The 24,217-nt window shown below is 41.1% G+C and overlaps 1 protein-coding gene across 1 annotated transcript in view; it reads right to left on the minus strand.

The window, feature by feature from the left end:
• THOC1 (THO complex subunit 1) overlaps nt 1–2,274 on the minus strand; it is a 41,933-nt gene extending 39,659 nt beyond the window's left edge. The window contains exons 1-3 of the mRNA XM_065889793.1: nt 2,210–2,274; nt 254–327; nt 100–160 (exon numbers count right to left, since the gene is read on the minus strand). Of these exons, the coding sequence (XP_065745865.1) occupies nt 100–160; nt 254–327; nt 2,210–2,263 (189 nt within the window). The 5' untranslated portion in view covers nt 2,264–2,274. The remainder of the gene's footprint in view (nt 1–99; nt 161–253; nt 328–2,209) is intronic.
• Between the last annotated feature and the right edge of the window lie 21,943 nt (nt 2,275–24,217).

A 24,217-nucleotide genomic window follows, 5' to 3' on the forward strand; every position in this document is an offset into this window, starting at 1 on the left:
TCATGTTTAAATATCTATTCTAAGGATAAAAGCAAATTTAAAAATAATATTAATTTGCCAGCAAAATTCTAACGATAAATAAAGGAAAAACATACTTACAATTTCTTCTTCTACAACACCTCTAAAAGCTTGGTCAAGGGTACATTTTTTTTCATTTTCACTATTAAAAACAAAAAACACCTGCATTTTTAAAGCAGCTCAGGGTAAGTATAAAGATTTCAGCGAGCCTATTTCATGGATATCAACGCCTTACCTTCCAGGCAACTGGCTGAAGGTATTCAACAAGGGCTTGATATTTTTGTTGTTCAGGGCCTCTCTGGTAGATTTCTAGAAAAATAAAAATAGCAAATAAGTGGAAAGATTTCTGCTTATTATTTACTGAAAAACATATCACTCATCAATAGTATGTCTAACTAAAAAATGTTTATACCTGGGAAAAATTACCTATGAGTCATTCTATCAGTAATTCTTATTCAAATGCCACTTACTGATATAGACTCATCACTTTAAGCCTTGCAAGAGCTCCCCAGCTAGACTTTCTCATTCCAGGTTTTCCCTCCTCCTTTCTTTTTAAATATCCCATTCATGAGAGTATCCTGCTTAAAAAAAAAAAAAATCTCTAAGTGGCTCCTTATTTCGTAGCTTCCTCTAAACGTCCTTGGTAATGTTATCCCACTCAAGCAACCTCATTTCCCAGTACCCCCTAACACATACTCTCTACTAGGGTCTAGCCATTTTCCCATCATTTTCTATCAAGCTCACTCTAGTGTATTCATTCCCATTATTCCTCCCACGTGCTCACGCGAATTCTATCCATTCTTCAAGACCCATCAAAAGTCCTACCTCAAAAAAAAAAAAGTCCTGCCTCGTCTAGGTGGCTTGCACAGCACAGCCCCTGACACCAAGTAAACACTGATTGTCTTAAAGTAGTAAACCTGCTGGTTGTCTTAAAGTAGTCATAATTGAAAGACAAAAATATTGCCAAGTCATTCATTCTGTGAAAATTCACATACGCTTGGAAAATCAATGTTACCTCACAGTAATTATATTTATACTGGAAAAGTCCGTTCCTGACTCTGCCTGTGAATAGGTTGTGTAATCTTGGGCATACCCCCTTACCTCTGTGCTTCATTTTCCTCATGAGTTAAATATGAGGGTTGTTGTAGATCCTTACTACCAACAGCAGCAGTGGCATCACCTGAGAACTTGTTAGAAATGCAGAATCTCAGGCCCCATTCCAGACCTACTGAACCAGAATCTACATTTAACAAGATCTCCAGGAGATCCCACCTCATGCTCAAGCTTGAGAAGCACTGGGCTAGATGAGCTCCCATTAAATGGTCCCCTCCAGGACCAATATTGGATATTCCTAACAGTTACTCCTGGCAGAATTTCAGAGCACTAGGGAAAAATACAGTCAAACAATTTAGTGATGGGCAACATAAAAAGAATAGCGGGTCTTAAGTCAGAGAAAACAGTAAAGTAAATCATTTAACTTGTGGAGTGGGGGAAGGCTGTCTCAGTTTATATCTCATCTACCAGGGATAATAAAACAGCCTCCTTACAGGTGCTATTCTAAGAGTTAAGCAAGCTAACAAGAAAACGCTCTGTAAAGTGTTTCCCAAATGCTTAAACTACTGTTCCCCAATGTGTAAGAATAAAATGACAGCTGACAACCCTTTCCAAGCTGACCTGTTTGTCCTGTCCCACTTAGGACCTTCCTCATCCATCTCTTACGAATGAGATACGGAGGGTTAAAGGGTGGTGAATAAACGGCCAGAACCACCACCTGGCAGCTTAGGAGGCGGGGCGGGAGCCAGTTCTCTGGGCTAAAGTCAGTCCCTCCCCCTTCAGCAGCCCCCTTCCAGTTCTGGAGACACCTGACCAGCTGAGAGAGCACTGCAGAGGAGCTGGACCCGAACAGAGGTAGTCTGCGGATGACCCCTCCACGCAGGGCGCAGACACGCCCAGAACGCGGGGTCCTGGGACCAGCCGGCGGGAAGGTGGAGGCGGACCGCAGAGGACGCGCGGAAGAGACAGGTAATGCGCCTTTGCCACTTCCCAGCCCACGACGAGGCCGGGAGCCCGTCGCCGCGGCGCACACACCTCTGTCCCCGCTTTACCCCAGAGCAAAATTCGAGTAATTTCAGGGAGAGGAGGGCAAAAAATAGCGCTGAGCCAGGGCCGCACCCACCCGCCTTCCCCTCACCGTAAACCGCGTCCGCGCTTCGGGCAAACTGAAGAGCGGCGGCGTAGGAGACATCTTCTCGGCCGCGCGTGCCCGCCACCGCGCCGCGGCGCCCGCCGATGACGTCAGGGCGGGAGCGAAGAGATTGCCGGCTCGGTGCGCGGCTAGAACGGCCTGTGAGCTCAGGGGCGGGCCCGGTGGGGGGTGGGAGCTTCTGTGGTGACCGAGGACGGGCTGGCGCTGGGAGCCGGAGTTAGCCGCTCAAATCCCGATTCGGGTTCGTGGGTAACCCTTGGGGTGACGGTAGATGTGTGGCCTTGTCCTGTAAGCGCTGCGGGTTGCAGGCCGGGACGCGCACTTTGGCGGTGGTTTTCCTGTTTTGGGGAAGCCTGGTGAAAGGCGGCTGGTTACGGCTCAATGGGCCGCGAGGGAAGGTAACCGCCGCCCGAGAATCCAAGGCAGGTGGGTTATCCGGGAATGCTCCAGGCTGGGGAAGTGTCGGCAGTGGCCGTGCACCGCCGGACCAAAGTCCTTTTCGAGGAGTGGTCCCAGCTCCGGATTTGCGTTTCTGCCCTACAGTTCATGAGCCCTGTAGCTCAGGAGCAGCCTCCTCTTCTGAGTAATAGAAATAATGCTTATATCCTTGGGCTGTGGAGGAGCGTCAGTGAAGTCATGAATGCGCGTGTGGCTTGTATAGCAATGCAAGTATTATTATGAATGTTTGGGGATTCGTTAACTTTGCTGGCACATAGAGGGCTATACTGAAAGAGGAAGATCTCGGAGGAACGCAGTACTCGGCGCTGATTGGATAGCGCGTGGCGCCGGGTCAAGGGTTGGAGGCACCAGCTGCAAAATCTTGCAGTTTCCTACCTTGGCCAATGAGAGAGGCTTGGCCAATGAGAAGCCAAGTGGCAGTAACTTTTCAGTTGGAATTATGCTGTGGGCGAAGAAGCACTGACCCAAACACTTCCTACCAGCTCTTACTCACCTCCATGTGTACCTAAATGAAGAAAGCTAGACGCGCTTTACCTTTTTCCCTTCGTTGATATCCAGCGAGAATACAGGACACTAACAAAAAGACAGCTTTGCATAGTCTTGTCCCTAAGTGGGAATTGTGAACAGTGCTGGCTACCTGGAGCGTTGAAGGCTTTTTAGAATCAACAGAATCATTCAGGTTTGATTGTGCAACGTAAATTTCCAAATTGCCAAAATAAACAGGTTTTAACTGATTTAATAGGTAGCTGATGTATTAGGATTATTATTATACTATAGATGATTATTAACTGTGTGGAGCACAACTAAGACCCAAGAGGTAAATAAAATTATTTTCTACAAAATCCAAACAGAAGAAGAGCTTGAGTTTATTGACTCATCCATCAAAGTCTAGTGACTTAGAATTGTGTTTATTCACACATTTGCTGGGCACTTTATACACAGTGGACAGTATTTGTTGAATGAGTAATAAATATATGGACATATGATTGAATGAACAAAAATTGCTGTTTTGAGGAGCTCAGGTCGACATAAATGAAACAACTGCAGTGTACAATTTTGATCATGAGTAATTTGCATCATAGCTGCTGTAAGAGATCAAAGGAGAGAGGGACCATATGAGGTGGTCAAGGAGCCTTTGTGGAAAAGAGAGAATATGAGCTGGGCCCTGAAGGATTCCAAAAGACAGGTCAGAGTGTGAAGGGGTGAATAGGAAAGACATTCCAAAGGGTGAAGAAGGTGTGAGCAGAGGTGTGGAAAGAAGAAAGCACAGTGAAAGGTAGTTGTTGACTTTGACTTAAACTTTGGATTCTGAATAGAAATAGAGTTGAAAAACTGGGTTGGAACCAGATTGTCTTCGTGTTTCAGGCCAAAGAATGTTACTGGTTTAAAAATGGCATTTGCGGTTTCTCCCAAGTTATAGCCAGCAGTATATTTTGTGGGAAGGAGAGAAGTGAGCTGTTGTTACTAATGAGTGAACAAACGCCAGATAAACAGGAAAAAAAAGCAGCAAACATCAGGGGATAATGGGGAGTTACTGTTTAATGTGTACAGATTTCAGATTGGGACGATGAAGAAGTTCAGGAGATGGATATGGGTGGCGTTTGCACAGCACTGTAAGTGTACTTTTAATGACACTGAATTGTACACTTAAAAATGGTTAAAATGCTAAATTTTATTTATATTTTACCACAAGTTAGGAAAAAATCTATGTAAAAACAGTAGTCTGATGCTAGATAACTTAAAAAGGGCAAAAACGTCACAGCCATCAGTATGATCTTGAGATCTCAAGGTGAAGTGATATTCAATAAGGCAAGGAAGTAGGTGATGCATTTAAAAAAGTTGTGCATCAAAACTCACTACCATAGAAATGTGTTAGCATTTAGATCATGTTAATAAATGCCTTATAATTCCCAAAGCACTTAACGTGTAGTGCTTTTGATCTTTTAAATGATATTTTGAGATGAGTAACAGCGATTATGCTCACTTTACGCGAGGAAGCAAACTCAAAGAGATAGGGTTCTTGATAGAGGTAACTGGCAACATGAGACTACCCATGGGTTTTGATTTCAATTTTTTAGCTCTACACTGTCATACTGTCGTAAGTAATAGTCAAGTTTTGAGTACCTCCTATGAGCCAGACACTTGTATTATTCCTAATCCTTACAACAACATTGTACATAGTTATACACATCAGTGAGGAAACAGGCTCATCTGTCCTAGGTCACATGGCTAGAGGAAGCTAGGTTTGAACCCCTAGCTGTAATCCCAAAGCCTATATTCTTCTCGAGTCTTAACTTATGAATCCTTATGAAGCCATGGGCCTAGTTAATGGCCCATAAATTATTTCCTTATAATTAGATAAGGGTGAGGATCATATTGTCATTCCTAACATAAGTGTTTAAAGAAGTATGTAATAATAACATTCCAAGGGCAGACATCCAATAACATGTAAATTCCTCACTTACATTTATTGAGCACCTCTTCTTCCTTCTATGCTAGTGAGGTAAGATGGACCAGGGAATGCCTCTCTGTTAGGAAAAACCTCCATGGGAAATTCTAGGATGGATGGTTTGGATGGATTCTAAGCATTCACATCTTTATTCCTCTTCTTTTCCTTGGTATGTCTCATTTGGATTCAAGTTATCATTGGTGTGGTGAGATCCTAGGAGAAAAGGACCAGGGAGGCAGCTTAGTCTGCTTTCGTTCTGGTCTTTATCCTCTAGCCCGGGCCAACGAAACTTTGTTGCATGCTCACAAGTCAGCTGTGTTAGCATGTTGGATTGCGGCCTTTGCCGGTTTGGGTTCTGGGCCCTAGCCCTCTTTCCCTTCCTCTCCCTAGGTAATTTAAGTGGATTGAAAGAATTATATTGACAGGGAACTGATGTTTGAGAGGCAAAGTTGAGCAAAAAGAATGAGACTCCTGCATTGGGAGAGGAATGTCGCTGAGAAGAATGGAAGAAGTTTGGCACTTCGTGTATATTTTGGGAGTTACATTTTTGTGGAAAAAGAGAAATTGTGTGCAAACTGTGGGTGCTGTCTTTTTTATAGGGTGGTGGCAATTTTCAAGCATTTTATATTGTAAATATTGTGCTATTCATTCAATATGTATTTATTGAGTGCCTACTATTTGCTAGGCACAAGAACAATATTATTGGACTATATATGCAGTATTGTTATTTTATTTTATTGTAATACTGTATATATCATTATCTAGTATATGTTGTGAAATCCTGTTTGGTGAGCTTGATTGGACCACATAGATGAACATAATTTAAGGTTAGAAATTGAATAGTGGGTGATTCTTACCCTGGTGAGCCCAGCTTCCCTGAAAGGTTAGGCAGAGATTTTGACTGAAATTGACCCATCACTTGGCTTGTATCCCTTTCCTATCCTGTTTCTCTCCCTTACTGGTTTCTCCTGAGAGCACCTTAATCATATATTCACAAATTCTCCCCTCGGGGTTTGCTTCTGCAAGTCCTGAGTGTGTTAGTTTGGGTCTACCAAGAAGCAGATGCCAACATTTTATTAGATGTGCAAGAGATTTATTAGGGAGGGAGCAAGAGCCAGGAGCAGGCAGTGAGAGCTTGCAGACCACAGTGCAGGGCTGACACCTGTGCAAAGAGAGAGGGAGGGAAGAAGTGAAGTGCAGCTCCAGGAAAGGCTTGACTTTGCCAGTGGGGAGATGTCAGGCCAAACTTCTTGTAGGAAGGGTCTGGCAGTTTGCCCGAATGGACCTGCCCTGGTTACCTCTGCCATGCTCAGTCATTGACCTAGAGCCACCCTCAGAAAGCCTGGCCTCGGTGCAAGTGTGGTGGACCCAGCAGGCAGCAGTGGGGCTGTCAGTCAATTATGTTTCCCACAGCAAATGGTCTGAGGGGAGCGTTTTCATGGCCACCACACTCTCCTAAGTTTTTGATATAATATTTTCTTCATTTGTTTATTCTCAACTAATATATATATTAGCTGTGTGTGTGTGTGTATGGGTGAACCTGGCACTTTGAACAAAACAGAAGAGTTAACTGTCCTCATGGAGTTTTTATTCTATGGGAGAAAAGATTTTTTTTAAAGTAAAGAAAAACATAAAAGAATTTCACTGTGAAAAATGCTATGAAGGAAACAGTGGCGTATATTGAGTGCCCTTGTGTGCTTGAATTCTTAGTGCTTTACACGTATGAACTATTTAGCCTTCCCAGCAACCTTGTGAGGTAGGTACTCTTTATTATTCCCCGTTTACAGAAGAACCTGAGGTGAAGAGTGCTTAAGTAACGTAGCCCCAAGGTCCCTCAAAACCAAAGGAATGAGAGACTGAGGCAGGGGACTCCGGCAGTATTTAACTTTTGAGTTGCCAGAAAAGACCTCTCTGAAGAAATGATATTTAAGCTAAAGCTTAAAGAATGGAAAGGAATGAGCTGTATATTTGTGAGGGTGGGATTTGGCAGAGGAAGGCAAGAAAGATATTCATATGAATGGTGATTTTTCCTTCTGTATGTTTACAAATGTTTATAAATGAAGGTCAAGATTGTTCAGTCCTAATCACTGTTGCAGGGGTGCCCAGCACGTTTCCCACTCCTCGCTTGCCATTCCCACCACCTTTGCCCCATTCTTGTAACAGATGAACAGTTGTGGGCATAGGACCAGGCCTGGCCAGCCGTAAGTCTTTGAAATTTTTCTTCTGCAGCTGGACAATATGGCTGTCGTACTAGTGAGAGTTTCTCTTTCATAAAACAATAGAAACCTGCTCTGGTTAGTATTTTGAGAAGTACGTTATTGGGAGGGTATCGGGAAGCTCATATAAGTAAAAGGCTGGAGATAAAGCTTGGGCAGGCCTCAGTGGAAGCAAGACATAGCTTCAGTCTTAAGATGCCCCACCAACACCATTTCTATGGCTTGGCTCTGCTTCTGGATTCGGCAGCCCCTGGGCACTTGTCACCGCGTCATTGAACATTGACCACCACACCATGCCGCTGCAGCTGTCCTGCATCATCTCCAGCTCTCAGACCTTTGCACGTCTTCCTCGAGATTCAAGTTCGTGGCTGACAGTATCTGATTGGCTACACTCAGGTCTCGTGTTTGTGCTCTAGCTTCCAGGGAACAGGAAGAGTTATACCTGTCCCTCCTCACCTTCAGCTTCTGTAGTGAGCTGCAGAGCCCTATTTTGGGATTTCCCTTCAACTGGAAAGAGTTATTTGGATGCTGAACAGCAAGTAGGATAATATCCATTAGTGATGCTGGCTGCCTAGCCCGATTCACCACAGGAACCGTGGTGAATATTGAGCTAATGCTGCCATCTTCCTTATCACTTGGAGAAAGCCCATCTTCAGAAAGAGAAAATGAGGCCAACACACAGACACAGAGGTAACAGATGGACTGTAGGAAATGAAAAGAGAAGGGGAGGATCTAATGTACAGCTCAGTGACTATAGTTAATACTGTATTTTACACTTGACATTTGCTAAGAGAATAGATCTTAGGTGTTCTCATCAATCACAAGAAAGGTAACTAGGTGAGGTGATAGGTATGTTAATTAGCTTGATTGTGGTAATCATTTATCAAAACCATGTTGCACACCTTAAAATACACAACTTTTATTTGTCAATTATACCTCAATAACACTGGAAAAAATTAAAACTTGCCCTACTAGATATATGCTTATTAGAATCATAACAAGATGCCATACTAATGGTTAAGGGAAAGAAAAATTGACTAATGAAAGAAAATAAGGAGTCCGCAAACAGACCCACACATATGAAGAAATTTTATCTATGTTTCATTGTATCACATTTGAAGACATTGTGACTAAGAGTCAAGAAGAAAATGGGAGATTATATGATAAATCATTCTAGGACAATTGGTTATCCACACATGGGGAAAAAAAAAGATCCCTCATATCACACAAAAAAATTTCAGATGGATTAATGACACAGTCTGAAATACAAAATTAAATTATTTAGAACATATCCAATTACCATGGAGTAGGGAGGGATATCTCAAACAAAATACAAAAAGCATAAAACATAAAGGAAAAATAAACAATTTTGTCTACATTAAAATTAACTTCAGCTCATTAAGAAGACAAGATAGTAAAAATGGAAAGACGGGCTTAGAGTGGTGGAAGATGTTTGCGACTCTTATAATCAGTGATTAGTGTCTAGAATATATTAAAAACTTTTACAAATCAATAAAAAGGCAAACAAGTTAAAAACGGCAAAAGACATAAACAGTAAATTCATACAGAAGAGGAAATATGAAAAGATGCTTAGCTCCCTGAGTAATCAGGGAAATGCATAAAACAATACTGAGAGATTGTTTTCTCATCTGTGAGATTGGCATGAGTTTAAAAGCCTGATGTGGGACTCCCCTGGCGGTCCAGTGGTTAAGACACCGTGCTTCCACTGCAGGGGGCACGGGTTCGATCCCTGGTCGGGGAACTAAGATCCCTCATGCCGTGCCACGCGGCCAAAAAAATAGAAAAAAAAAAAAAAAATCCTGATGCATGTTCGTGAGGAGGTGGGGCCAGCTAATGGAAATGTAATCTGGTACAGACATTTTGGAAGAGAATTTGGCATTCTATAAGGTTGAAGGTGTAATACCCTTCAATCCAACAATTCTCTAGGTATAAAACACAAGAGGATTTCTTATGTTGATAAGACGTATACAAAGAGCCATGTACACAAATGCTTATTTTGGTACTGTTGGTAACATCACAGAATTGGAAACACCAAGTGTCAATCAATGAATTGGTGAATAAATATTAAAATATTCATTTGCTGAGTGTAAGGCAGAGAAAATGAAAGAGCTAGATGTATTTGTTTCAGTGTGAATAAATCTCTTTGGTTGGAGTGATCATGTTTGACTTTTATAATTTTCAATAGGGATGTAATAAGCAAAATGAGAAAGCCTTTGGAGGAAAGAGAGAAAGTTCTGGGATTGCCAAGGGAAAAGCATTTTGTGGGTGAAGTTGTTTTTTCCATTAAAATAGGATCATTTAGGGCTTCCCTGGTGGCGCAGTGGTTGAGAGTTCGCCTGCCGATGCAGGGGACATGGGTTCGTGCCCCAGTCCGGGAAGATCCCACATGCCGCGGAGCCATGAGCCATGAGCCATGAACCGTGAGCCGTGAGCCATGGCCTCTGGGCCTTCGCGTCCGGAGCCTGTGCTCCACAACGGGAGAGGCCACAACAGTGAGAGGCCCGCGTAACGCAAAAAAAATAAATTAATTAAATAAAATAGGATCATTTAACTTTGCCTTTCCTATCCATAACGCAAATTATCTTAAATTCCATTGGAATGATACCTTCTTTAAAGTAACTTTAAAGAAGTAGTTTAGTAAGTAACTTACTAAAGTTTCTTACCAGGAGAGGTCAGCATTTGCATGGAAATACTCCTCTAAAGTAGAAAGACGAAGAGACAGAAAAGTGAACTTTTTCTATTTAGATGTATTTCTATCTGAAGTGGATTCTGGTAGTACTGACCTTAACGGCCTTAGTCAATGCCAGTTGTAAGTAAGTTATTACTACAGGAAATGGTATATACTTATAGTGCTATGTTAGAATACTTCCTTAGTTCTGAGCAACTCAGCAGGTCCATCCACATTACAGAAGTCAGGAAGGCTCAGCTGGACTTTGGTGTTTTTTTCTTTCAAGGAACTCCTCTAATGGCTGTTTATGTCAGTTTAAAAAACAAGTGATACAGACCTACACCAGGGGGAATTACTAAGTTATGACTATTTCATGAGGTTTTGTGACCTTCACTCTAGCATGTGCTATTTTTATTCATAGCTCTTAGAGGAAAACAAAGCACTTTGCCCTCAGGGCTAGAAGAGGCCTCTGCCACTTGGTTCTGGTTAGACTTTCCACTAAAATGTTTTTTTGCCCGACTCTAGCTTCCTTCCTCCCACTTCGTAAATGGAAAGTCGTGAAAAGGTTCCTGTTTTGATGTCAGCACCAGACCCACACTAAATCGTCAGTGGTTGATGGCAGTGAATCATAGAGGGGGTGTCTAAGATAGCATTTTTGTTCAAACATCTCTCCCACAGTGATTAGCACACTGCCTTGTACTTGAATATCTGCCTTAATGAAAATAGAAATCTGATCAGTCCATTCCTTCAGTGGCTCCAAATAGCTTTCAAGACCTAGTTAAATTAGCTCCACATTCAAAGGTATTCATAGCATGGCCCTGCCCAATCCATCAGCCTTATATAGTGATATATTCCTATTCATAATAAGTTACTGTATGCTAAGCACACATCATATGCCATCATTGTCTTTTATACTTTATATACATGATCTCATTGATTCCTTTTTGAGATATTGTATGCAAACGAGGAAAACAAGACTTAGAGAATTAAAAAAAATTCTTTACACGACTAGGATTCGGACTTGAGTGTTTTTGATTCTAAAGTCATAATTATATATTGCATTTCTCTTGTCTTGCCCCATAACCACATACTCTGCAGTCAGACTGAGCTACTCTCAGTTCTTTTTATGTCTAATAACTTTCGCGTACATTTCTGCTTCTTCCGGAATGCCTTTCTTCCCTGCTCTAACTAGTTGAATCCTTCTTGTTTAAAGCTCAGCTTAGTCATCACTGCTGTGGTTGACCCTCCCCGATCTACTCAACTGTGTTCATGGCCCCTGCTCTGAGGACAGAGTAGTTTTTCTTAGCATGTACATGAGGGAGTACGGCAGAGGATTCGGGAGTTAACTGCTGATGTTACTCTGGAAGAACCATTGCTCTGGTTCTTCAGAAAAGAATGTGTGGAAATCCACTTGTAGCTTGCACCCCAGCAAGGAAATGTGTTCAAAATAAGGGAGCAAAATAAGTCCATCTCCTTTGACCCCGAGATATAATTACTAGGAGAGGGAGAGTACTGATTGAGCAGTAACTGAAGTTTCAAGAAGGAGCTCCCAAGGTGGAGTTGCAGGGCTAAGAGAATAGAAAAAGATATTACTTGGGTGAACAAATCAAATGGGCAGCTGTGTTTAAAGGCTAGACCTGAAATGAACTCTGAGCCTTTGCAAATACAGGAACCAAAAGGGCCTTGAAAGTGAGGGAAAACAACTCCTACCCAAACTACAGGGAGGACTTGTGTGCTCAGAATGGGCAAATCAGGAGGAGGCAACACTCCTTTCTTAAAATTCTTTCCATAAGGTAGCTAATGGCTATTTTGAGCATGCTACCTGGGAACAGAAACTTTGAGGGATTATATCTCCAGCATGCCTTTTCATTTCTTTCTCAAATATTGGGAGCTAGATTTTCACTTAGATTTGTACCATGAGCATTGCCTTTCTTATTTCGCAATGGCTTCTTCCTCTTTTTTTTTTTTTTGTACAGTTTTCTAGTTGCTGAGACTCTGGAAATTTCCTGGCAAATTATGGTTCCATTTTCTTGAGAGCAAGAAATTCTTTAAAGATATGGCCTTATTAGTTTCCCATTTCAAGTAATTTATTTTTATCACTCATCTTGAAAAAATATTATGAGAAAAGGAAGGGAATTAGTATTTACTGAGGATATGCTAAGTGCCAGACAACTCTTTCACATGCATTATCATAACCCCGCTCCCCCAGGGTCTCCCAAATTTAAATGAAGAATAGACCTCTTTTAAAAAAGGAAAACATTTCCACAGACCCCTTGTAATGATTTAAGTTATTTTATGTTTCTTAAGTGAACAAACATAAAACTAAATACAGTTCATGTATATGGCATTTATGTAACTACAGGACTAAAAGCAAATACACAAATTAAATAGAAACAAAACTTCAAATGACATAAATAATAGATAATGTAATTTTGTTAAAATAAAATTGAGGCTTGCAATATAAATACAATATTAATTCTCATAGTGCAGTTTTTTTTCACTTCGGCATTTCTGTCTGCTGTGTGATGATCCCATTTCACATTACCGCTTAACTCTTTGAACTACTGTGAAAATCCGAGATTTTTACAGCACATCGTGATATGATTTAACCTTTGCTTGACCCAAGTGATTATTTCATTATGAAATCCACCTCTGTTCTTGTTTCATTACAATAAAAAATCAATCATGACAATAAAAATAGAACTATGTCCACTCCTCGAGGGTGGGTCTGCCTTTTTCACTGGTGTATTGATTGGTGTCTAGAACAGTGCCTGTCACATAGTAAGTGCTCAGTAAATGTTTATTGGATGGAAGGGTTAATGAACAAAAAACACTTGAGGCCAATACATTATTACCTGTAAGGGCAGTTTCTGAGATCTTATGGTGATAATAGGTTGTTCGATGGTCGTCCAGATGATTCACAGTGTGCTTATATTGCTGAGATAATATTTTGAGGCATTATTTGTTGATTTCTCTCTGTGTTGTCCCTCTCCAGCCCTTTCCTTTATTCCTGTCCTGACTATTCCAGCAGGTACTTGGATTCTATGCCAAGGACCTCATGGGAGGGGTCTGGCGGGTCGGAGAAGCAGACTGTAAGCTTTCTTGGTTTGTGTTCCCTAAGCCTCCAGGTGACAGAGCCCCTTTTGGGTCTCCTTTTCCTCAGTGTGCTGCTTATCCTCCATCCGTACCTTCAGATCCACTCTCCATTCTTCTCCAGCCTGATCTGTGCCCTTGGAGGCTGCTCATTATGAATTGTATCACTGATCCCTCTTGTCTTTTGGCTTCTGCTTGGTTTTGGCCAGTGGGAGGCACTGACATGAGACCGAGGGACGCATCTCAGTGGCTACTTGTTTGGACATAAGTCCTTGCTCCCGCACAGGCCCCCATGATTTGGTGTTTGGGGCTCTGTGAAAAGTCAACAGAGTTGAGACAAAGCCCTGGAGATGTGGGGTGAGGGGAGCAAGGAGACCTGAAGTTGTTTGTCCTCCTGGTGGAATGGTAGACTCAGATTTAGAAATTAAGTTTAATTATAGAGAATTAAGTAATATATTTTTCCCTGCTTAAATTTGCAGATTGAGATTCATACCCCCCATGGTATTTTTTTTTTAAAGGTTATCATTACAGTGGGAACTCCAAATTTAAAAATTGTCCCATTGAACTCAATGGACCCCATCCAGGAATCCAGTTTGAAATACACTACACTATGTCATACTGACCTTTGGGTTACAAAATTCTAAAAGCTGGTTTCCGTGTGCATGAACAAAAATTGTGATTAAAAGTTACACTCTGGGAGCTTCCCTGGTGGCGCAGTGGTTGAGAGTCTGCCTGCCGATGCAGGGGACATGGGTTCATGCCCCGGTCCAGGAAGATCCCACATGCCGCGGAGCAGCTGGGCCCGTGAGCCATGGCCGCTGAGCCTGCGCATCCGGAGCCTGTGCTCCGCAACGGGAGAGGCCACGACAGTGAGAGGCCCGCGTACTGTAAAAAAAAAAAAAAAAGAATGAGGAATCTGGATTCAGATTCCTGCCTTGCCACCCACAGCTATGTGACTTTCAGTAAGTCTGTGCCTGTTTCCTCATCTGTAAAAGTACACAAAACTTTGAGGATTAAATAAGATAACATGTAAATAACTTAGAAAGGTGCACATAATAAGTTCTCAATAAGTTTATGATAATTATTACTCTGATCTCAGTAGTCACTCAAACACTGCTTCATTTCACTGTTTACTTGCCACTCACCCTGCAGTGCACAGCAGAAGGCACTCATGAAAAAATGAATAAAGGGTTTATCTGCTTCCAAGCAGATGGTTAGCCATTCACCAAAAAGAATCCATTTCTTCTTTTTCTTTGGGCAGGCAGCTACACTACATTCCTTGCACCCTTGCAAGTAGGCATACAATGCAATGAAGTTCTAACCAATGGTTTGTGAGAAGTTTTACCCATCACTTTCAAGCTAGAGTTTCTAAAAAGCAGGGTTTTTAAGTGCCCTCCTCAGTGTCTTGATGCAGAAGATGGACAAGGCCGTAGGAGATGGCACAGCCACAAAACAGATGGAGCCTGGTTCCTGAATTGCCATGTGGAGGAGAGCTGCCAAACAATATCTCCTTCACACTGAGTTCTGGGAAAAAAAGAAACTCCTGTGGTCTTTGAGCCATTATACATTTTTTGAGGGGCTGTTTATTATAGCAGCTAGTGTTATCCAAATTAATATACTCTTCTCATAACTCTAACCATGGAAAGGGTGGATATTTGCAGTCAAATATGTTGTCTATTTGGATTCAGATTTTCAGGAGGGAGAGGGTGGGGCAGAAACTAGAAAAATGGGGTCCTTTTATATCTTGTTTTTTCATAAAGCCAGACCCCTCCCAGATCCTTCTGGTCTTCCCCATGGTGTTTCACTCTGGGCAGTGTTTCCCCCCACCTCTCTATCATTTTCTTCTTTATGAGAGCTTCCAGGCAGCTGTCTCCTCAGCTCAACCATGAATGGCATCTGCTAGCAGTGCTGGCCCCTTTTTATATCTGGGTCATGCTGTGTGTGTGTCTGCATTAGTGGGATAAAGAGCTCTTCCTGACCCTTTGGTTCCTTTCCCAAATGATCCACTGGCAATTTGTAAAGTGAAAGGTTGGTCTTCCAACAGCCCATAAATAATGTGACTTACTAATCAAAGGAATATCATCATACACAAGGCACTTAACCGGTTTCATTGAAAACAAGGTTTATTGTTATTTTGGGAAAATATTTTAAAACTCCAGATTAACTGTGTATCTACTTCTTGAAACAAAATACCTTACTTTCAACGAGCACTTTCTAGAATGAAAGGTCCACTCCTTCACTAAATGGCAAAACCAGGTAGTAGTTTCCATAGTATTTGATCACCAACCTCCAATCTAAATTATGAATTTGACAGAGACACTTCTTAGGATACAAAAAAACACCCATTGGGCAAATCTGTATATGCCCCTAGAATGGCCTATCCAGAGTGGGCTCAAGTGGGCTCAAGTGGGCTCGTCCTGAGGGTGCTGCTCCGATTCTGGGCAGCCCAGGAAGGCCTGTCTTGGGTCAATTTCAGCGTGGCTCTGCTCCAGGCTCTGTCTGGAGGCCTCCCTAATGGGAGATGTGGGTGCTGTCCAGTTCTCTGCCTTCTTCAGGGCACTGCCAACCTGCAACCTTGGCTTGAAAGGTGTAAATAACACAACTAAAAACAAATTGTAGGCACATTTTTACCTGGAGTTGCCCACTGCCCTGGGTTGACCATTCTTATCCAATAAGCAAGCCTGAATCGTAGAGAAAAATAAGCACTTCAGAAACATTTGGAAGTTTCTCTCTTTCTTTCTCTCTTTTAAACTCCTTTTAAAAGAAGGCAATACTTCTTAAGTTGCCATAGGTAGATTCAAGCTACATTGATAATTTTTGCTATCAGGACTTCATTTTACATTTTAAAACAATATTCCAACTCTGAAAAAAATTACTCTTTTGGCAGGTTTTCAGGAAATAAGTGCTTAACCATGTTAGATTTTAGAAAAAAGGAAAGAAAATTAGTCACTCAATACTTTGAAGCATCCAGTAACTTCTAAGTCCCTGGAAAAATCAACACAAGGCAGACCTTGCAGATTTCTTAACTTTTCTATTCTCCTAGAAATACCAATCTCTCAGCTGGCTGGAACACAATTTGTGAGCCAGGATTGGCCCAAACCAAATTGCGGTTTTTCATTTTTCTACAGCAATGGCATTCAAACTGGTAATAACAGCCACAGTGTAAAGTGTACCCTCCAAAACTGGGCAGAGTGGGAGCTGGCACACGGATGTTTTTCTGACCTGCTCTGTAGAGGGTGTCATGTTCTGGCCAGTCGCTAGAGTAGTAGTGACCACCCACTGGGCAAAGAACTTATAGGAGAAACTATGTATTCTCCATCCTAGCACTACTCTCTGGTTTGGCAGAGTGGGGTGCCAAGGAAAAGCACAGACTTAAGCACCAAAGAGCCTCACTCATATCACATCCCTGCCCTGAACCTACCACAGTGGGAAACTTAACCAGCCACCCGCTATCCATTTACCAGCACAGTGGAAAGAAAGATCATGGGATCTTGGTGCTGGCTGGAGATGGACTGCTGCCATGTTGTACCCCCTCTCAGGGTGACCTTATAAAGGCTCACTTTATAAAGAAGGAGAAGTACCCTGAGATACAGATTGATATGAATTCTTGGACAAGAGTGAATGGCTTGACTGCTTGGTCGGGGCCCAGAAGGAACAAAATTGGAAGGTCCATGGTGAGGAAATCTGGGGAAGAGGCATGAGGATGTATCTGTGGTTGTGGGCACAGAGTATGTGTATCTTTGTATCCTACATTAATGCCCACCAGAGAACCCCCACTGCAGAGGGAACTCTCAACCACAAGGTAGACAAGATGTCTCATCTTGTGGATGTGGACAGCTAGTGATGAGCCTTGGGGAGACCAGACCACCCACTTGGTGGCAGAATGATGTCAATTTCAAGTTGTCCTTTCCAGAATTGATATACCAACCCTACCCACATGTCTCTATTAATATCACCACCCAAGGGCTCACAGAATTCCTGATCTATTAAAAATGGCATCCTGCACAGCATTGTGGCAAAGGGCACATGAACACGAGATCTACTGGTCTCCCCAGAGATCTGATCAACCAGAAGTAGCTAGTCTAATGGGAGAGTGCAAAGACTGTTGAAGGCTCAGCTAGGGTTCTAGCCTTGGGGCAATAACCTGCAGAGTTAGGGTGCTGTCTTCCAGGGTGCAGTATATCCACTAAGTCAGTGGCTATAGTGCTATGCTCCCAATAACTAGAATTCACAGGTACAGGAACCAAGGGATAGAAATGGGTGTGGATCCTCTCAGGATCACTGCTTATCAAGCTTGCAACTTTAGACTCTGCCATTTTAAAGGTTCTGGTTTCCACAAGAGGAACACCAGGCAGCAGGTGAACTTGAAGCTGTGACTATGTCAGGTCATTTTAGGCTCCTCATGTCAGTGGAAGAACTGGCAAAGAAAAGAATTATCCCCTTGGTGGGCAAAATTGACCCTAATTACCATGAGGCAGAGGATTGCTCCTACATAATGAAAGCATGGAGGAGTTGACTGGAACCCAGAGGACTCACTTGGGTGTCTCTCGGTGCTTCCATGCCAGCAATAACAGTAAGTGGGCAACTTCAACAGCTATGGCTTGATGAGGCCAAGGCAGCTGAGGACTCAGGGCTGAGGTTCTGGGTCAGCCCATCAGGCAGGAAGCCTCAGCTGTCTGGAGTACTGACCAAAGGTGAGTGAAATCTAGAGTGGGTGGTGGAGGAGGTAAATGAAGGCTTTATCTTGGGATCTGCTTTCCAGGGAACTCAAGAAAGATCCCCAGCATCTGGCACAGGATCTAGAACATAGTAGAGAGGCCCTAAGAGGTTGACTATATGAATCTTTGATGAATGTATGAATGAATAACTGTGCCTTGTGCTCTGTGGTAAGGATGCTCAAGTTAATTCACATTTGAGAAGTGCTTAGGGATCTCAGGGAAGGTCTGTATGTTAACACGTGACACCCCCAGCCCCTGTTCAGCAGGGTTCATTCATTGTTCCTCCCGCCGAACCAGGGTCTCATGTTGAAGGCTCACACACAGCTTTGGAAGTGCACCAAAGCCCCTCTGTGCTTGCCTCCCCAAGCCACTGTGTCGCCAGCAGGAACTCATTATTCCTCAGAGTCAGAGCGACAGAAAGAAACACGATCCTTAAGGCTTGACCATTTTCTTTCCCCCAAATAAAAAAGCCAAGTCACACATGGCTATAATTTGGATGCTGTGTCACTTTCACACTTTATTGCTCCACACGTAAGCCAGTTGAATGTTTTTGAAAGTGACTGAATGAATTTAGTTTTTAAATTATCCCATGTACCTTACCCCGATAAATTACCAAAATAAGTGGCAAGTGTAATATAATTACAGCATTGACAGTGGTCTAAGGCTCAGCTCTATGAAAAATTGCTTCCCCTCCACCCCTTCATCTCTCTCTCCTGGGATTGGTTGGTGGGAGATGAATTCTCCAACAAATGAGCTATCTTCTTGAGATGTAATCGTAGGCCTGGAAGGACTTGGAGGTGTTTTTGCCTAGTGCCCAATGCCAAAAGCAGAGGCTCTGCAGATAGGGTCAGAAATCTATCAGTCTTTCACTCTATTCCCATCTTTTTTGCTTTCTCTTAGTTCTGACATTTTACAGCCTGGCTCACTGATTCTCAGCTCTTACATTTCTAGTCCATTCTCGTATGCTAGAATTTTGGTGGCATTTGTGAAGAGATTGAAATACTCAGAACAACGGTAAACAAGTAAGCAATAAATTACCATGCAGCCACTGCTCGGGTTTAACACTTTCTCAAGGTGTTATGAAAGCATCCACAGTCATTTCCTCATTCACCTGGCAGCTTTTCAGGCCATGTTGTTATTTCAGAAGACCTTTTTACTGCCCTGGCCTTTTGCTCACATGGTTAAATTAGCATAAAATTTGCCTTTGGTACTAGCCTGATAAAAATTTATGCTTTACCGCCTTACAGTAAGTTCCACATAGCTCTATATTGCTCTTCACAGCCTCGTCACCTCTGTGTTTCATTTTTTGAACAACTCTGTAACAGTAAGTATTGTAGTTGTGCCCAAAATGAAATTTATATGTTGATCAATATTTGGCCACATGTTAGCAATGGATTTGTGAGATGCCACCGTACTATACGTGACCTACCAATTAAGAATCCTGGGTCTAGCTAGCAGTGAAGAAAACAGTATAAGAGTTATGAGTTATGAGATTAAAGCCTTGAATGTTAAGACCTGAAACCATAAAACCCCTGGAATAAAACAGAGGCGGTAGGCTCTTTGACATAGGTCTTGGCAATGATTTTTGGTAATCTGACACCAAAAGCAACAAGCAAAAGTAAACAAGTCGAACTATATAAAACTAAAAACTTCTGCCCAGCAGAAATGAAAAGGCAACAAAATGAAAAGGCAACCTACTGAATGGGAGAAAATGATTGCAAATCATAGATCTGATAAAGGGCTAATATCCCAAATATATAAAGAACTCATATAACTCAATAGCCAAAATTAAAAATCTGATTAAAAAATAGGCAGAGGATCTGAATAAACATTTTTGCAAAGAAAACATATGAATGGCCAGCAAGTACATGAAAAGATGTTCAACATCACTAATCACCAGGAAAATGCAAATCAAAACCACAATGAGATACCACTTCACAGCTGTCAGAATGACTTATCAAAAAGATAATAACAAGCGTTGATGAGGATGTGAAGAAAAGGGAACCCTTGTGCATTGTCTGTGTGAGTGCTAATTGGTGCAACCACTATGGAGAACAATATGGAGGTGGCTCAAATTAAAAATAGAACTATCATATGATCTAGCAATTCCATTTCTGGATATTTTTGTGAGGAAAACAAAACCCTAATTTGAAAAGCTGTATGCAGCACCCGTGTTTATTGCAGCATTATTCACAATAGCCAAGATATGGAAACAGCCTAAATGTTCATCGGTGGATGAATGGATAAAGAAATTTTGGTATATATATACAGCGGAATATTATTCAGCCTTAAAAAAATGAAATCTTGCCATTTGTGACAACATGGATGGACTTTGAGGGCATTAATGCTAAGTGAAATAAGTCAGACAGCGAAAGACAAATACTATATGATCTCTCTTATATGTGGAATCTTGAAGAAAAACAACAAAAACCAAAAAACTGAGCTCAGAGATAGAGAGAACATGTTGGTGATTGCAAGGGGTAGGGGGTGGGGGTGGGAGAAAGGGGTGAACTTTTTTTAATAGATTAAATAAATTGAACTCAAAAAGTCAAAAATAATATTATATTTTCCAAGCTAATGTAACCACTAACATAATGTCAAAATAATGTCTAAATAGCAAAACAAAAAGTAGAGAAGGGGGCAAAACAATATTTGATCCAAAAGAAGACAGGAAAGGGGAGAAAGGGAACATGAGAAAGCGAGACACGAAACACGTGATGCTTGATTTAAATCCAAATACACGACAATCACATTACTTATAAGTGGACTAAATATTTCAGTTAAATAACAAAGATTAACCACTATACACCTTTTAGAATAGCCAAAGTCCAGAACTCTGAAAACACCAAATGCTGACAAGGATGTGGAGCAACAGGATCATACATTGCTGGTGAGAATGAAAATGGTACAGCTACTTTGGAAAACAGTTTCTTACAAAGCTAAACATACTCTTACCATACAATACAGCAATTATGCTCCTTGGTATTTACCCAAAGGAACTGAAAACTTATGTCCACTCAAAACCCTACACACAGATGTTTATAGCAGCTTTGTTCATAATTGCTAAAACTTGGAAGCAACCAAGATGTCCTTCAGTAGGTGAATGGGTAAACTGTGGTATAGCCAGGCAATGGAATATTATTCAGCACTAAAAAGAAATGAGCTATTAAGCCATGAAAAGACATAGAAGAAGCTTAAATGTATATAACTCTTTATTAGTAATATTATAAATAGTAATTGAAAGAAGCCAATAAGAAAAGGTTACATACTGTATGATTCCCAACTATATGACATTCTGGAAAAGACAAAACCATGGGAACACTAAAAATATGTGTTACTAGGGGTTCCAGGGGATGGGGAGAGGGATGAATAAATAGGTGGAATACAGGGGATTTTTAGGACAGTGAAACTATTTTGTATGAAACTATCAATATAACGATGGCTACATGTCACGTGAACCCTAATGTAAACTATGGGCTTTAGTTTAAGCCAGTAGTTTAGCACTACTGGTTCATCAATTGTAACAAGTGTAGTGCACTAATGAATGATGTTATTAAGAGCAGAAACTGGGGGAGGGGGTGGTTGAGAGGGGATATGGCAGCCCTCTGTACACTCTGCTTAATTTTTCTGTAAACCTAAAACTTCTCTGAAAAATAATGATTTAAAAAATTTACGAGTTATGTTTTTAAGATGAAATTATCCAAAACATGGAAATAACATAAAAGGATAAATATATATCCGTGCAAATGTCAGTCTGTTGCATTGACCAACAAGCCCATCAACGGGCCATCAGAACCTTTAGGGAATAAAATTTTGGCAAATTAATGGCTCAAACGCTGTAAAGCTGGATGTTAATGAAGATAATTGATAAGCTGCCAGTGATTTTTGACCAGTAGAGGAGCAGATGATTTCTGTCTGGCTGAAGAGATAACTCCAAAGGTTATGGCCCTATTGTCCTGTTAGTGTAGCTTTGTATCTAATTTAGCAACTAAAAAAAAGTTTATTTTTTCACTTTGTAATTCTTTTTTTAATTTTTATTTTATATTGGAGTATAGTTGATTTACAATGTTGTGTTAGTTTCAGGTGCACAGCAAAGTGATTCAGTTATACATATACATATATCTATTCGTTTTCAGATTCTTTTCCTATGTAAGTTACTACAGAGTATTGAGTAGAGTTCCCTGGGCTATACAGTAGGTCCTTATTGATCATCTGTTGTTTTTTTTTTTTTTTTTAAACATCTTTATTGGGGTATAATTGCTTTACAATGGTGTGTTAGTTTCTGCTTTATAACAAAGTGAATCAGCTATATATATACATATGTTCCCATATGTCTTCCCTCTTGCGTCTCCCTCCCTCCCACTCTCCCCATCCCACACTTCCAGGCTGTCACAAAGCACCGAGCTAATACCCCTGTGCCTTGCGGCTGCTTCCCCCCAGCTATCTACCTTACTACGTTTGTTAGTGTGTATACGTCCATGACTCTCTCTCGCCCTGTCAAAACTCACCCTTCCCCCTCCCCATATCCTCAAGTCCGTTCTCCAGTAGGTCTGCGTCTTTATTCCTATCTTACCCCTAGGTTCTTCATGACATTTTTTTCCCTTAAATTCCATATATATGTGTTAGCATACGGTATTTGTCTTTTTCTTTCTGACTTACTTCACTCTGTATGACAGACTCTAGGTCTATCCATCTCATTACAAATAGCTCAATTTCATTTCTTTTTAAGGCTGAGTAATATTCCATTGTGTATATGTGCCACATCTTCTTTATCCATTCATCCGATGATGGGCGCTTAGGTTGTTTCCATGTCCTGGCTATTGTAAATAGAGCTGCAATGAACATTTTGGTACATGACTCTTTTTGAATTTTGGTTTTCTCAGGGTTGATCATCTGTTTTATATATAGTAGTGTGTATATGTTAATCCCAACTTCCTAATTTATCCCTCCCCCCACCTTTCACCTTTGGTAACCATAAATTTGTTTTCTAAGTCTGTGAGTCTGTTTCTGTTTTGTAAATAAGTTTATTTGTATCATTTTTTAGATTCCACATATAAGTGATATCACATGATATTTGTCTTTCTGTCTGACTCACTTCACTTAGTATAATAACCTCTGTGTCCATCCATGTTGCTGCAAATGACATTATTTCATTCTTTTTTATGGCTAATATTCCATTGTATATATATACCACATCTTCTTTATCTATTCCTCTGTCGATGGACATTTAGGTTGCTTCCATGTCTTACCTGTTGTAAATAGTGCTGCAGTGAACATTGAGGTGCACGTATCTTTTAGAATTATGGTTTTCTCTGGATGTATGCCCAGGAGTTGTTATTGCCCTGTTAGTATAGCTTTGTATCTAATTTAGCAAATTTTTTTTAAAAATAGACTTTATTTTTTATTTATTTATTTTATTGGGTTGGCCAAAAAGTTCCCTTGGTTTTTATTTATTTTTTTTACATCTTTATTGGAGTATAATTGCTTTACAATGGTGTGTTAGTTTCTGCTTTATAACAAAGTGAATCAGTTATACATATACATATGTTCCCATATCTCTTCCCTCTTGCGTCTCCCTCCCTCCCACCCTCCCTATCCCACCCCTCTAGGTGGTCACAAAGCACCGAGCTATCTCCCTGTGCTATGCGGCTGCTTCCCACTAGCTATCTGTTTTACGTTTGGTAGTGTATATATGTCCATGCCACTCTCTCACTTTGTCACAGCTTACCCTTCCCCCTCCCCATATCCTCAAGTCCATTCTCTAGTAGGTCTGTGTCTTTATTCCCGTCTTATCCCCAGGTTTTTCATGACATTTTTTTTTCTTAGATTCCATATATACGTGTTAGCATACGGTATTTGTCTTTCTCTTTCTGACTTACTACAAAAAAATTGAGTAGATAGTACAGAGGATTCCCTTATACCCTGCACCCAGTTTCCTTTATCTTAGCATCTTACATTAGTATGGTACATGTGTTATAATCAGTGAACCAATATTGGTTCATTATTATTAACCAAAGTCGATACTTTACTCAGATGCCCTTAATTTTGACCTAATGTCCTTTTTCTGTTTCAGGATCCCATTCAAGATACGACATTACATGGAATTGTCAGGTCTCCATAGGTTTTCCTTGGCTTTGACTGTTTTTTGTTCCTTGTTTGTTTTTGATGGCCTTGACAGTTTTTAGGAGTACCACTCAGATATTTTGTAGGATGTCCTTCCATAGGAATGTGTCTGATGTTTTCTGCACGAATAGACTGATTTTATGGGCTTTTGGGAGACAGACCAAAGGATAAAGTGCCATTTTCATTACATCATATCAAGAGTACAGGCCATCCACATGAATTATGACTGTTAATGCTGGCTTTGGT

This window comes from Phocoena phocoena, chromosome 13 (assembly GCF_963924675.1).
Source record: "Phocoena phocoena chromosome 13, mPhoPho1.1, whole genome shotgun sequence".
NCBI classification, from domain to species: Eukaryota; Metazoa; Chordata; class Mammalia; order Artiodactyla; family Phocoenidae; genus Phocoena; species Phocoena phocoena.